At 44.7% G+C, this 12,342-nt stretch overlaps 1 protein-coding gene across 1 annotated transcript in view; it reads right to left on the bottom strand.

Annotated features, from left to right (window-relative positions):
• Positions 1-626: 626 nt before the first annotated feature.
• LOC119433844 (uncharacterized) overlaps positions 627-12,342 on the bottom strand; it is a 53,093-nt gene continuing 41,377 nt past the window's right edge. Inside the window, exons 4-9 of the mRNA XM_049659063.1 lie at positions 3,077-3,152; positions 2,708-2,841; positions 2,405-2,464; positions 1,974-2,078; positions 1,214-1,544; positions 627-648 (exon numbers count right to left, since the gene is read on the bottom strand). Coding sequence (XP_049515020.1) covers positions 627-648; positions 1,214-1,544; positions 1,974-2,078; positions 2,405-2,464; positions 2,708-2,841; positions 3,077-3,152 — 728 coding nt within the window. The remainder of the gene's footprint in view (positions 649-1,213; positions 1,545-1,973; positions 2,079-2,404; positions 2,465-2,707; positions 2,842-3,076; positions 3,153-12,342) is intronic.

Raw genomic sequence — 12,342 nt, forward strand, 5'->3', positions numbered from 1 at the left:
CAGGAGTTATGCAACAAAATCGTGGATAAATGTGCATTGTACTTTGAGCGAGCTCTCCTGCCTGAACTTTGTTTCTGTTATTGCACTACTGCTGAAGAAGCAGTAGTGGAGCAAAGTGCAGGCAGTCAGAACGATAAATATTGCTACTGTCAACAGCCAGAGTATGGTGACATGATTAGGTGTGATGGGAAGCATTGCACACGACAATGGTTTCATTTCCAGTGTGTTAATTTGAAGAGGGCACCAAAATCACGGAAATGGTTTTGTAATGACTGCAAGAAGCAGTGAAAAATGGTATTGCACATTTATTAGATGCTTTGCACTAAGGACACATGTCAGTCAAATGGTACAACAGAGTCGCACAGGTTGGTAAGCGCAGCACACACAAATACAACCTTGTCAAGTCCGCTGATTTTTTTGCCGTCAAACACCTTCGCTTCCAAAAATTCAGTGGGAAGAGTGCTTTTAGAATGGAGTACTTGTTCCTGACTAACCCAATAACTCTTTCTACATGAACTCTAACATTTGCTAGCCTACGAGTGGCCTCAACAGAGTATGCTGTAAGTTGTGGCTTCCCTCTGGTGAAGGCTGGGATTTCCAGCTTCGCTCCACACATTCCCACAGCATCAGAGATCAAGAAACCTCTGTCTGCCAGCACAGAGTCGCCAGGTAGCAGATTGTCAAGAATGCCGCACGATTCTGTCAGCATTTTGTCACTTGTGCGTCCGCCCCACCCTCTTGATATGTATGTAATTACACCTTGTGGGGCGATGCCAATTAAGTAATTCACGGTGTTCCCATGCTTGTACGTAGACCATGTTAATGATCTTGGTTCCATGGATGAAGGTCTGTCCACAAATATTTCAAAACAATCAAGAATGACTGCTCCTTTCTTGCCAAATGTTTCTTGAAACACCATTGGCATTGTTCTTTGAAGATCTTCACGTTCTGGCCATTTGATCAGACTGTTGAGCCTAATGTAAGCAGCATCAAGCCACCTTTTTACTGTCCTCGTTACTGTGGACTGGTGAATGCCAAACCTGTAAGATAAAACTGCCAAGTTGTTATATGCCTCAGTAAGTTTTATCTGAGCTAATGCAATAAAGTTCACCAGCACAACATAGTTATTGCATACTCAAGTGTGCACTTCTGCATGGCGCACCAAGGTTAATACAAATGAATATAGGTATGGCTGTTGCCCCAAATCAAATACCTGTATGCAAGATCTTGCAACGGGAGGTTAAGCCGCAACCTCATTAGGAAAACGACCATTTCCTCGAATTTGTTCAGGCGGTTTCGTAATGTATGCCTTACATGAGGCTCAACTAGGCTGTAAACAGCCTCTAAAACTGCATAATTTGGCAGCCCTGTGTAAAACAGAACAATGTCTGGGTTGCTGCGGAACACATTCCTGTCTCCAGGGACTGCCTTTGCCAGGCGGCTGTGTGCACTAGCCAGGTCATGCTGAAGGCGGCGGTTTTCTTCCTCCAGTGAAGAGATGTGGGCTGACAGCAGGTCAGCTGTCACCTCTTTGTCTGTCATGCCTGCACAATAAATTGAATGTGTGATGTCTGCATGAAAGGGAAAGCACTGGTGTCAACACTGAATGTATAATGCTGTTGCTTATTTCAGCACCTTTACATGATTATTTTATGATTCTAATGAAGTGCCTTGAATGTGTCCTTCAGACTGAATTGTTTGTTGTACAATTAGCTGGCACTGCAAGCGAAAATGCGTCCCTATTTTTTTTTTGCACCCATAATGGTCATATTACATGTACTGTAGATGTCACACCCACACCAACAATGTGATCTCTCTTTATATATTTTAACTCATTTCCACATTAAGGGACTGTGTTTTAAACAAGTACATTAATGCCCTTACATCTGTTCATACCACTTGGGTCCAAATCAGAAAGACATGGAGGAAAATGGAATTTGCAAGCCCCAGAAACAAAACTGTGCGATGCTCACATGCAGAAGCTTGGTTATTTTGCAGATCCACTTGCAGGTGGCACTGAACTGTGGCTGCATTGTCTTGTAGTGCTGAACATTCCAAGCATGAAGGCTCCTCGGGAGCTGCAAAATGAGAACGTGCAGAAGAGAAACAAACTAGTTGAAAAAAATCAGTCTTCAGTGGAACTGATGCAACAAAAAGCTTTGCTTGCATGTGAAGGTCTGAACGGCATCGCTAAATGTTTTCTACATTTGCAAATCATTTTGTAGATGTTGCACCTTTACTGTAAACAGCGTCAAATGCGGTATGGGATCAGCTGGGAGAATTCATGGGCGAAGTTCAAACGTCCTTGAGCACATAACACTGAAGCATAAATGGGAAAATGCAATGCTCCAGCATAGCTCCATACTCGCTTAAGTACGAATGACTAAATTTTTGCATAGCTTACTTTCATGACCTGCGAGGTGTTGCACTGCCGGTTGTTCTGAAGAGGGGCTTTCTTCGTCACCTGTACAAGAAATGGAAACCAATTTATGAGAAAGCAAGAAGACAAACTGAACAGTGCCCCCAGCACTGCTGCCCCCTCCCCCCCCCCCCTTTTTTTTAACGTTGCGCACTGAAGTAATGCATGCTGGCTCGTGTATTTAAACTACACGGACGCAGTACACACAGTTTAATAAAGCAAAACGTCCAGTGCAAAATGCGAATGAACGAAGTAAAAAGATATGAGCGTGAAGTAACGCCGTCATACCGAAAAAACTTTCCTCTGCTGCCGTACCTGTAGCGATGGGCGCCGCGTTTGTGCTCGCGCTCCCCGGTCGTTGCTTTAATGGAAATGCGCTGGCTGCAGAACTCGCGCGCTTCCGTTGCTTGAGTCGCGTGTACCTGGAACAAATTGGTTCATAATGACTTGTTTAACGGCGTACAAAATTTATTCGCACCTTGTATCTTTGCGCGCAAAACGACATGGACAAAAGAGGAACACGTATAACACACACGATGCGCTTCGTGTGTGTTATACGTGTTCCTCTTTTGTCCATGTCGTTTCGCGCGCAATGATACACGGTCTTAATGGAAAACCAACAAACCCAAGTGAAAACCCTACTGCAGTTATTCGCACCTGTCGCTTGCGCTTCTTCCAGCATGCGTTGTTGACTTGTAGCCGAGATTAGGTTCGGCACCCAGTCGGGATTTGCCTCATCCATCAAATAAGCTGGTCGTCCTGAAAAATATAGTCCATTTTTAGTTACAGCACTGCACGCATAGAATGGCGCTAAGACGACTAAGCTTTAATGCCGGTGCCGTGCTTACCTGTGATGAAATGCGCCCCGCAAACACGGTAATGCGTCGCCGATTCGTCCAGGTCTTTCCGAGGAATTCTGCTTAGCCAGATAGCTCTGCGCCTTGACGATAGATCCGCTGTCTTAAGACGCTGACCTAGTTTGACTCTAGGCACGACATAGAAGCCTATTGGTTGAAAGTTCTCATCGTTGGGCATGTTTTTTGACCGGTTGCAGCAACCGTAGACCGCGCAGTTGACTATACCGGCTCGACACGCTACAACGTGCTCAGGCGGGCACTTGTCCAAGTCTATACAGCGCGTATTCGTAGATAAAACTTCCAGCGCACCAGTATTGCAAACAAACAACACAACATGCAACACACGAAGAACCAGAAGGCTAGGGCACACCGCAAAACACCTTCGAAACACAGCGACAAGCATGCATCGTCTGCTGCGGCATAACCACAGATATGGTTCCTGGATGGATGGATGGATGGATGGATGGATGGATGGATGGATGGATGGATGGATGGATGGATGGATGGATGGATGGATGGATGAGGCTGAACCCTTTAAATCGGGCGGTGCCATACGCCACCTAGCCACGACTATGAACATATTTTGTACTCTGTGGTGGGTGAAATTTCAACCCTGCCTTGATTTTATCCACCAATCAGATAACGTCTGTTTGCTTATTTCTACCCGCTTAAAGTCTATTTTACCTTCACTGTCCCTAAACCCCAATGTTTTGAAAAAATCAGCCCCGTTGCTTTGCACTGTAGGGTTAAGCCCTTTACAGAAAAGTATGAGGTGTTCAGCCGTTTCCTCTTCTCAACACGCACAGCACAACGTGTCTATACCTCGGTACTTGACTCGGTACATCTTAGTCCGCAATACTCCCGTCCTGGCTTCAAACAACAAAGAGCTTCCCCTAGAATTATCATAGATATTTTCTTTGGCAATTTCTTGCTTGAAAGTTCGGCATGTTCCCAGTGCTGATTTCGTCTACATCCCTGTTTTCCACAGACCCCTCTCTGTTTCCTTAACCTTTTCTTAACCCCTGTTTCCTGGTTTGCACCCCTCCTGCAGTCCAAATATTTGATTGACAGTTTTCTGGTCAGCTTCCTCCATTTTGTTTCAACATTCCTCATGTACAAATAACTGAAAACTCTCCTTGCCCACCGCTTTTCTGCCATTTCTCTCAATCGCTCCTCAAATTCGGTCTTGCTGCTGGCTTCCCTGCCCTCGAATGACGTCCATCCCATGTCACCCTGTACCCCCTGATTTGGTGTGTTTCCGTGTGCTCCCAGAGCCAGTCTACCTACCCCTCGCTGCTTAACTTCCAACCTTGCTCGAACCTCTGATCTCATGCACAGGACCGCATTGCCGAAAGTCAAACTATAGGGACCATTACCCCTTTCCAAATCCCTCTCACCACTTCGTACCTATTGTATTTCCACAGTGCCCTATTTTTCATCACAGCTGCATTTCTGCTACCTTTAGCCGTCACATATTTTTCATGTTCCGTTAGGTACTCAGCCCCATTGTTTATCCACACTCCAAGATATTTGTACTTATACACCACCTCCAGCGTAACCTCCTGTATCCTATGCTCGCTGCCCTGATTATCATTAAAAATCATGACTGTCAATTTTTTCTTTACGAAACTTTATACCTAAGCTATCTCCCTCCTTACCAGCGATGTCCATTAATCTCTGCAAGTCTTCCTTGCTGTCAGCCATAAGTACAATGTCATTCGCGTACATCAGTCCTGGTAATGACTGTTTAATCCATTCTCCTTGCTTGAAAAAGGAAAGGTTGAATCCAAGTCCGCTCCTCTCTAATTTTTTCTCTAATCCTTGTAAATACAGCATGAACAACAGAGGTGACAGAGGGCACCCCTGCCTAAGCCCCTGCTGTATCTCTATAGGCCCAGATACCTTGTTTTCCCATTTTATAAGCACCTTGTTACTTTTATAGATATCTTTTAAAAGATTACTTACTCCATCTTCCACATCTAGAGTGCCCAGTATGTCCCACAAATCATTTTGGATTACACTGTCATACGCTCCCTTGACATCCAGAAATGCGAGCCATAGGGGCCTGTGTTCCTTTTCTGCTATTTCAATACGCTGCGTCAATGAGAACAGATTGTATTTGTTTAGAACCTTGTAGAATAGCCTTCTAGAATAGAACCTTCTTTGTTTTCGGAACCCATTTTGTAGTTCCCCCAGCACCTCCTCGCTCTCCACCCATGCCTGCAGTCTGTCCTTTATAATCTGCATCACCACCCTGTAAACCACTGACGTCACTGTTAAGGGACGAGAGTTGTTTATGTCGGCTTTGTCCCCCTTTCCCTTATATATCATGCTCCACCCGTCGGGGGCTTTACCGTCCATTATTGCGGCTCGGGTCACCGCAGCGCCACATTGCGGCTGAGTTTCAGTGCATACACACGAGAGATACATGCTGCTTGAAGAACGAGAACGGGCTGTGCCGGTACACAAGAAGGGAGACTATCTCGCAGTTTCAAACTACCGGCCTGTATCTATTACTAGCACGAGTTGCAAGCTATTGGAACATATTGTCGCTGGTTTCATACAAGGGTTCTTGAAAGATCATAACATACTATCACCTTTTCAGCACGGTTTCAGAAAAGGACTCTCCACGGTGACTCAACTAGTAACAACCGTACATGAACGTTCCCAAATACTTGATTTATCCGGACAAATAGATGTGCTTTTTCTGGACTTTAGCAAAGCATTTGATAGGGTTCCCCATAGTAAGTTAATATATAAATTAGAAAAAATTGGACTTCCTTTTGTTATTGTACAGTGGATTTGCGTGTACCTGAAAGATAGGGAACAGTTTGTTGAAGTTAGAAATTGTAGTTCTAGTGCCCGTCAGGTCACCTCAGGAGTTCCACAAGGTAGGGCCTTTGTTATTTTTAATTTATGTCAATGATATGATTAATGTTATTCCTGCTAATGTGTCTATTCGTTTATACGCTGATGACAGTGTTATTTTCAAGGAAATTGTGTCCCATGATGATCATGATGTGTTGCAGAGATGCCTTGTAGCAATCTCTGACTGGTGTCCGAACTGGGGAATGCAGGTCAATGCGGAAAAAACCGTACTTTTACGCGTAACAAGAAAGAAATTTCCCAGCAAATTTAATTACCAGCTTGAAAACAGAGCTGTCACCGAAGTGGAAAAATATAATTATCTTGGCGTTACTCTCACCAATAAACTCACATGGTGAACACATATATCGGATATCTGCTCAGCGGCATTAAAGAAACTGTGGTTTGTAAAGAGAAAGCTTAAACACGCGCCTATAAGAACTAAAATGTTAGCCTACAATGCAATAGTGAGATCCAAATTAGAATATGCTGCAGCAGTCTGGGACCCGCATACTAAAAAGGACATCATAGAACTGGAGCGAGTTCAGAGAAAAGCTGTGAGATTTATATACGAAAAATATGCCAGGACAGATTCCCCGTCCTGATTAATGTTACAAAACAGAATACAGACACTACAAACACGCAGAAAAATGAATCGCCTTGTACTACTACACAATACTCTTTCTGGAAAAAATAATATGGCGTTACCCGCTTCTGTATGTCGGCCTACTACGAGAAGAACACGACACGGTCACGAATATTTTCTCGCGCCAATTTTCACTAGAACAAACGCCTACAAGTACGGTTTTTCCCCCGAACGGTGAGCGAGTAGAATTCACTTCCCATTGGTGTATTTGAGTCAGATGATTTCATGGCTGCATTGGAAAAGCATTTTTGTGAATTTTAGTGATGTCGTAGTGTGATCCCCGCTTCTTTTTATGCATAATGTTCATTTTATGCAACGTTATTTACACCTGTCTGTATTTTCTTTTTTGCTTGATGTAATGCAACATTATTTACGCCGGTCTGTATTTTCCTTTTTGCTTGCTGTAATGCCCCTCCTGCTTGGGCCTAAGTATTGACCTGCATTATTACTAAATAAAATAATTTGAGGATTCCTTTGCGTTGCCTCTACGTTTTCACCTTTGTGGTGACTACAAGCTTACGGCATCATTGTTGGCACGGATGTGCACGGCTTTTAATTTATAATTTAGCTTTACTTCGGCAAATCCTGACATTAGGAAAACAAGCGCATTAGAAGCACAAGAGGCAGTATATACCTCATCCGTATTTCGTCACTTCAACATTTTTTAAAATTTCTGCTGAGAACACCATGCACAGACACAATATATTTAAATTTATACACAGGACAAAGTTTATTATTTTTTTAAAGACAAGGAGGTAGCCAACTGAATCGATAGCCTATGCCTATAGAATGAATATGTTGATGTATGTTCCTCTCATTTCAAATTACTTTGCGTGCTTTTTTGACCCTGAAAAAAATCTGCAGACTTTAGTGATCGTTTCGGCTGAGTCTTCTATCAACGGCGTGTGAAAAGCATGTCAGTGATATGTGTCTCAATATTTATTCTCTTTCCAGTATACAATGCTAACGACTGGCGACAAAAAAGAGAGAGAGAGAGAGAAAAGGCTCTTCTAATTATTTACAACATTTACGCATTAGGGATGGAAACATTTCCTCTTGTATGCAGAGGCCATAAATACGGGGTGTTTCAGCAAACACTTACAAAAAATTTTAAAGGTTGCCTGTGGCAGATAGCACAATTCTAGTTCATGAGCTGGTCTACGCGAAGAGGCGGACATTACTTGCACAATAAATTGAAATGCATAATCGACTAATTAACAAAAATTCACCAATTAGGCTTTTAACATATTAACTTATGGCACATGTTGCAATTTACAAATACTAGCCGTGCAGGAGATTCCCTCCAAGGATGTTCCGCTGACCACTATGGGTGGTGCGACCGCGACCAGTCCTCCCCGCCTCTTCTCAGACCTTCGAGGACCATCACAGGAACAGCTGGATAGGTTGTGAATGGATGGCGATGCCCTGAATGACTAGAGGGCACAGCCACTCCGAATTGTCGTGCTTGCCACATGGCTGGAACCAGTAGCAACTGACTGTAGCGGACCATGCCGGCCTCGCTTCTCGTCAGGTCTGCCGGTACTGTTGTCCGCAAAAGAGGACGACGACACATTGTCCCAGAACGTAGACCGGAACCGATCACTGCGATCGATTTCAGTCGGAAAGACAAACTTTATCGAACGCATTGCGACGACTTGACGATCGACCGTTGTCCGTGCAGGTGCTCCTTGAAGACCGTCCCCATCGCTCGTCGGCCCACAAAACGGTGAAGGCACTGTTGTCTTTCTTGAGGACGACTGGCCTAATTGAACGCCTTTGAATTGCTCATGCCCTCCGCGCGCGTGTGCGAGCTCACTGTGTCCTCTCTCTATCTCATCTTTCTATTCCCTCTTTCCCGTCCCCCAGAGTAGAGTAGCCAACCAGACGCATTTCTGGTCAACATCCCTGCCTTCTCTTTTTCTCCTCCTTCTCCTCCTCCTAGCCGTGGAGTTCGCAAGGCGGATGCACTAGGAAGTAATTCTCAGGATGGCACCAGTTTCGAGATATTAATTCCCGAACATTGGGGAGAAATGCATTGGCGTTCCAGTTACTTTTGCCCTCACCCGCCGTGGTTGTTTAGTGGCTATGCTGTTGGACTGCTAAGCATCAGTTCGCAGGATCAAATCACGGCCACGGCGGCTGCATTTCGATGGGGGCGAAATGCTAGAACACCCGTATACTTAGATTTAGGTGCATGTTAAAGAACCCCAGGTGGTCTAAATTATTCCAGAGTCCTCCACTGCGGCGTGCCTCTTAATCAGATCGTGGTTTTGGCACGTAAACCCCCATAATTTATATATCTATTCATACTTTTGTGCTTCGTTGCGTACAACGACGTTATGTTCAGAAAGTGACTGGCACGCCACTACATTTCTCCGAAAAGTTAGAGAATTAATATCTCGACACTGGTGTCAGCCCGACAATTAGTCCCAAGTGGATCTGAACTCCACAGCTAGAATTTGCAAATTGCAACATGGGCCATAAGGTAATTAGCTAAAAACTTAATTGGTTAATTTTGTTAATTAGACAATTATGCATTTCAATTTTTTGTGCAAGTAATGTCTGCCTCTTCGAGTAGACGAGCTTATGAACTAGAATTGTGCTATCTGCCCCAGGCAACCTTTACATATTTTGGAAAGTGTTCGCTGAAACACCTTTTATATAGAATTCACGCAGTAACCGAAATGATACCAAGCCGGATTCACTCGAAATCAGAATAAATAGAAGTCTAGAAGTGATGCGCAGCAGCGCTTATACTCGGACTCAAAGTAGTAAAAAAAAAAAGAGTGCAGTTTGGCCGGGAAGGCGAAGCAGTATTAGTGATAGCAAAGTAGAAGACAATTACACGAAGGAAGATTCTTAACGTGTAAATCCGTGTAGGGATCACACCCGTGTAAGGGCTGCACCCCCAACTTGACAGCCAATATTAAAAAAAAAAGACATCCAACCGAGAAGCAATCGCGTTACGTGCGCTGATTCTGATCGGGCTCAACAGTGAATTGTCACGCGCAGCGTACTTTCGCGCATCGCTACTGAATGTCGAGGGGAGGCGATCACGGAGGTTTACGGCTCGTAGTTGGAAAAATGAGGTCAAATGGCCCGGTCCTATGAAAGGCCTGTCAAAATCGCGACAGAAAAGCGCGGCCCTTACTATATGTTAGTATATACGTTAGTTATAGTGGCCATAGAAATTATAGTAATTGTTCACCCAAAATTAAAATAGCAAGCATAGTGTAATACACGGACCATGTAAACCTGTAAATACCTCACTGGATGACCTCGGGCACTCGCTTTCACAACGCAAGCATTGTGAAGAACGCCGGCAGCGGAGGCGAACGGTTCGTATAGCCGCGCAATTCACCGCAACTCCGAAAATTAGATTCATCATCATTATCTGCCTATTTTTATGTCCACTACTGACGGCCTCTGTGAGTGATCTGCGATGACCTCTGTCTCTTAACTCTGCAACACTAAGGGCGCGGAATGACAGCCCGGCAAGGAAGACAGCGCGCATGAAGTTAGCAGCCATCCCTGCTCGCCCTTCATCAGTGCACCCACAATTCATGAGAGTGGCTTGTTGGGCTAGTTGGAACATGGTTATACTTGGAGAATTCCAGCAAACTTGAAAGTAGGAAAAATCGAGAAGCAGACATAGACAAAGTGGCATAGACAATGGGTCGCTCTTGTGGCTTTTGGATTTAATACGGAATTGCTTTCGCCAGAAAGCGAGGGATAGAAAATTGTGTGCAAAGCGTATATATATATATATATATATATATATATATATATATATATATATATACATGAGTAGGTTTCCGAAAGCTGGTCTGGCTTTCCCCGGAAAAATGAAAACTTTCCGCATATGAACGAAGTAGTACGAATGACTCTGTCGAACAGTATGGCCAGCAGTTTCCAACGGCGCGACCTTCATGCGGTCCAATCCACGTCGATCGCAGCGCCGCCACAGTATTCTTCCACGTCGGGCGCCTCATTGCAAAGCATGCGCCGCCACCAGCCGCTCGTCCCACTCAACCATATTCTAGTACTCTCTACTGGAAAGTATACCGCAACCGCCGGAGCGCGTGCAGGTAACACAGTGCTGTTGTTGCCAGATTTGGTCCAACGAGTCTATCCGGCGGCAGCAGCTCAACTATGTAGCTTCGCTTTCAGCGGTTTATATTATCGCAAATCGACACATTTCATCGTCCTTTACATGAAAGATGAGATGGTGCATCTACTATGCGTGCGAAGCAGTACAGATGAGTACGATCGGAAGATCTTTACGAGCGCCAAATAGGATGAAGCGACACCAGCGACAGGACGGACGCTCTAGCGGCCATTATTTTCTTTGTTCTCCTTCCGGTTAAGTTTGCAATGGTTATGCGCAAACAAAACACGGACACAGTAATAGACGCGGACGAGCGCAAACTTTCTACTGACTTTGTTTTTTCCTGCGTTGTCGATATATACTCTCAGTGACGTATGTACAACAGTGGTGATCAGATGACACACTTCAAAGATTACAACGTGCCGCGCAAGAACATCATTTCAGTTTCTTCTAAAGAAATTGATGTATCACTTATACAGCCATCTCCTTTTGACGAAATATGAAATGCTTCCAATAGTTCACGGGCAGTAGTATCACGGATTTGCCCAAAGTTTTGATGCCTCGGAAATTTGGTACACACATGCAATGCCGGACGTGCGCAGGCAAATGCGCATTCTCATTATTTTTAATCGACAGGTCATGTTCCCTTGCACGAACGTTGACGCACCGGCCAGTTTGCCCTACGTACGTCTTTCCACATGATAGCGGAATTTCGTACACAACGCCAACCACGCATTTTACGTAGGGCGGCTCGTGCTTTTTGCCGCATCCTCCAGGATTCTTCTTCTTAGCAGCACAAATCCTCGGGCAGAGCCCAGCGAGCTTACGCGGGGCTGAAAAAAACAATTGGCATAGCATGCCAATTGTTTTTTCGCTTTTGGGTGGTGCTGGCATTTGTGTTGGCATGTGGCATTTAACGCGATAGCGTTAAGGGCCCCATGTAGGAAAGAAAATATATTTGGTGTCGGGCGGCGTTGTCCATCAGAAAAAATCATCCCGGACCACACCCACGCAGGCGTGACGCATAGGCGTTACTGAACTAATTGAATTTATCAAAGTAAAATGCGTCAGAAAATTTGTAAACTTGCACACTACCTACATGATAGCGTTGGATTGTCATTTGAATATACGAGAAAAGATAATTCTTAACACATAAACCCCATTTTGCTAGCGACGAGTCACTGCTTGTAGCCTCTGCCCTGCACGCCGCCGGGATCGGCCCACCATTGCTTTCTGTCGGCGCCACAAAGAAATCCTAGTCATAGGCAGCTGCGCTGTAAAAATAAATGGAGCTGGGTAGGCGTAGAGCAGATAACCGGTGGACGATTGGAGTTACAGAATAAATACCAAGGATAGGGAAGCACAGTCGACGACGGCAGAAAGTTAGGTGGGGTGATCACATGAGGTAATTTGCACGCTAAACTTGGAATCAGCTCGCGCAAGGCTA

Source organism: Dermacentor silvarum, chromosome 11 (genome assembly GCF_013339745.2).
Source record: "Dermacentor silvarum isolate Dsil-2018 chromosome 11, BIME_Dsil_1.4, whole genome shotgun sequence".
Taxonomy (NCBI): domain Eukaryota; kingdom Metazoa; phylum Arthropoda; class Arachnida; order Ixodida; family Ixodidae; genus Dermacentor; species Dermacentor silvarum.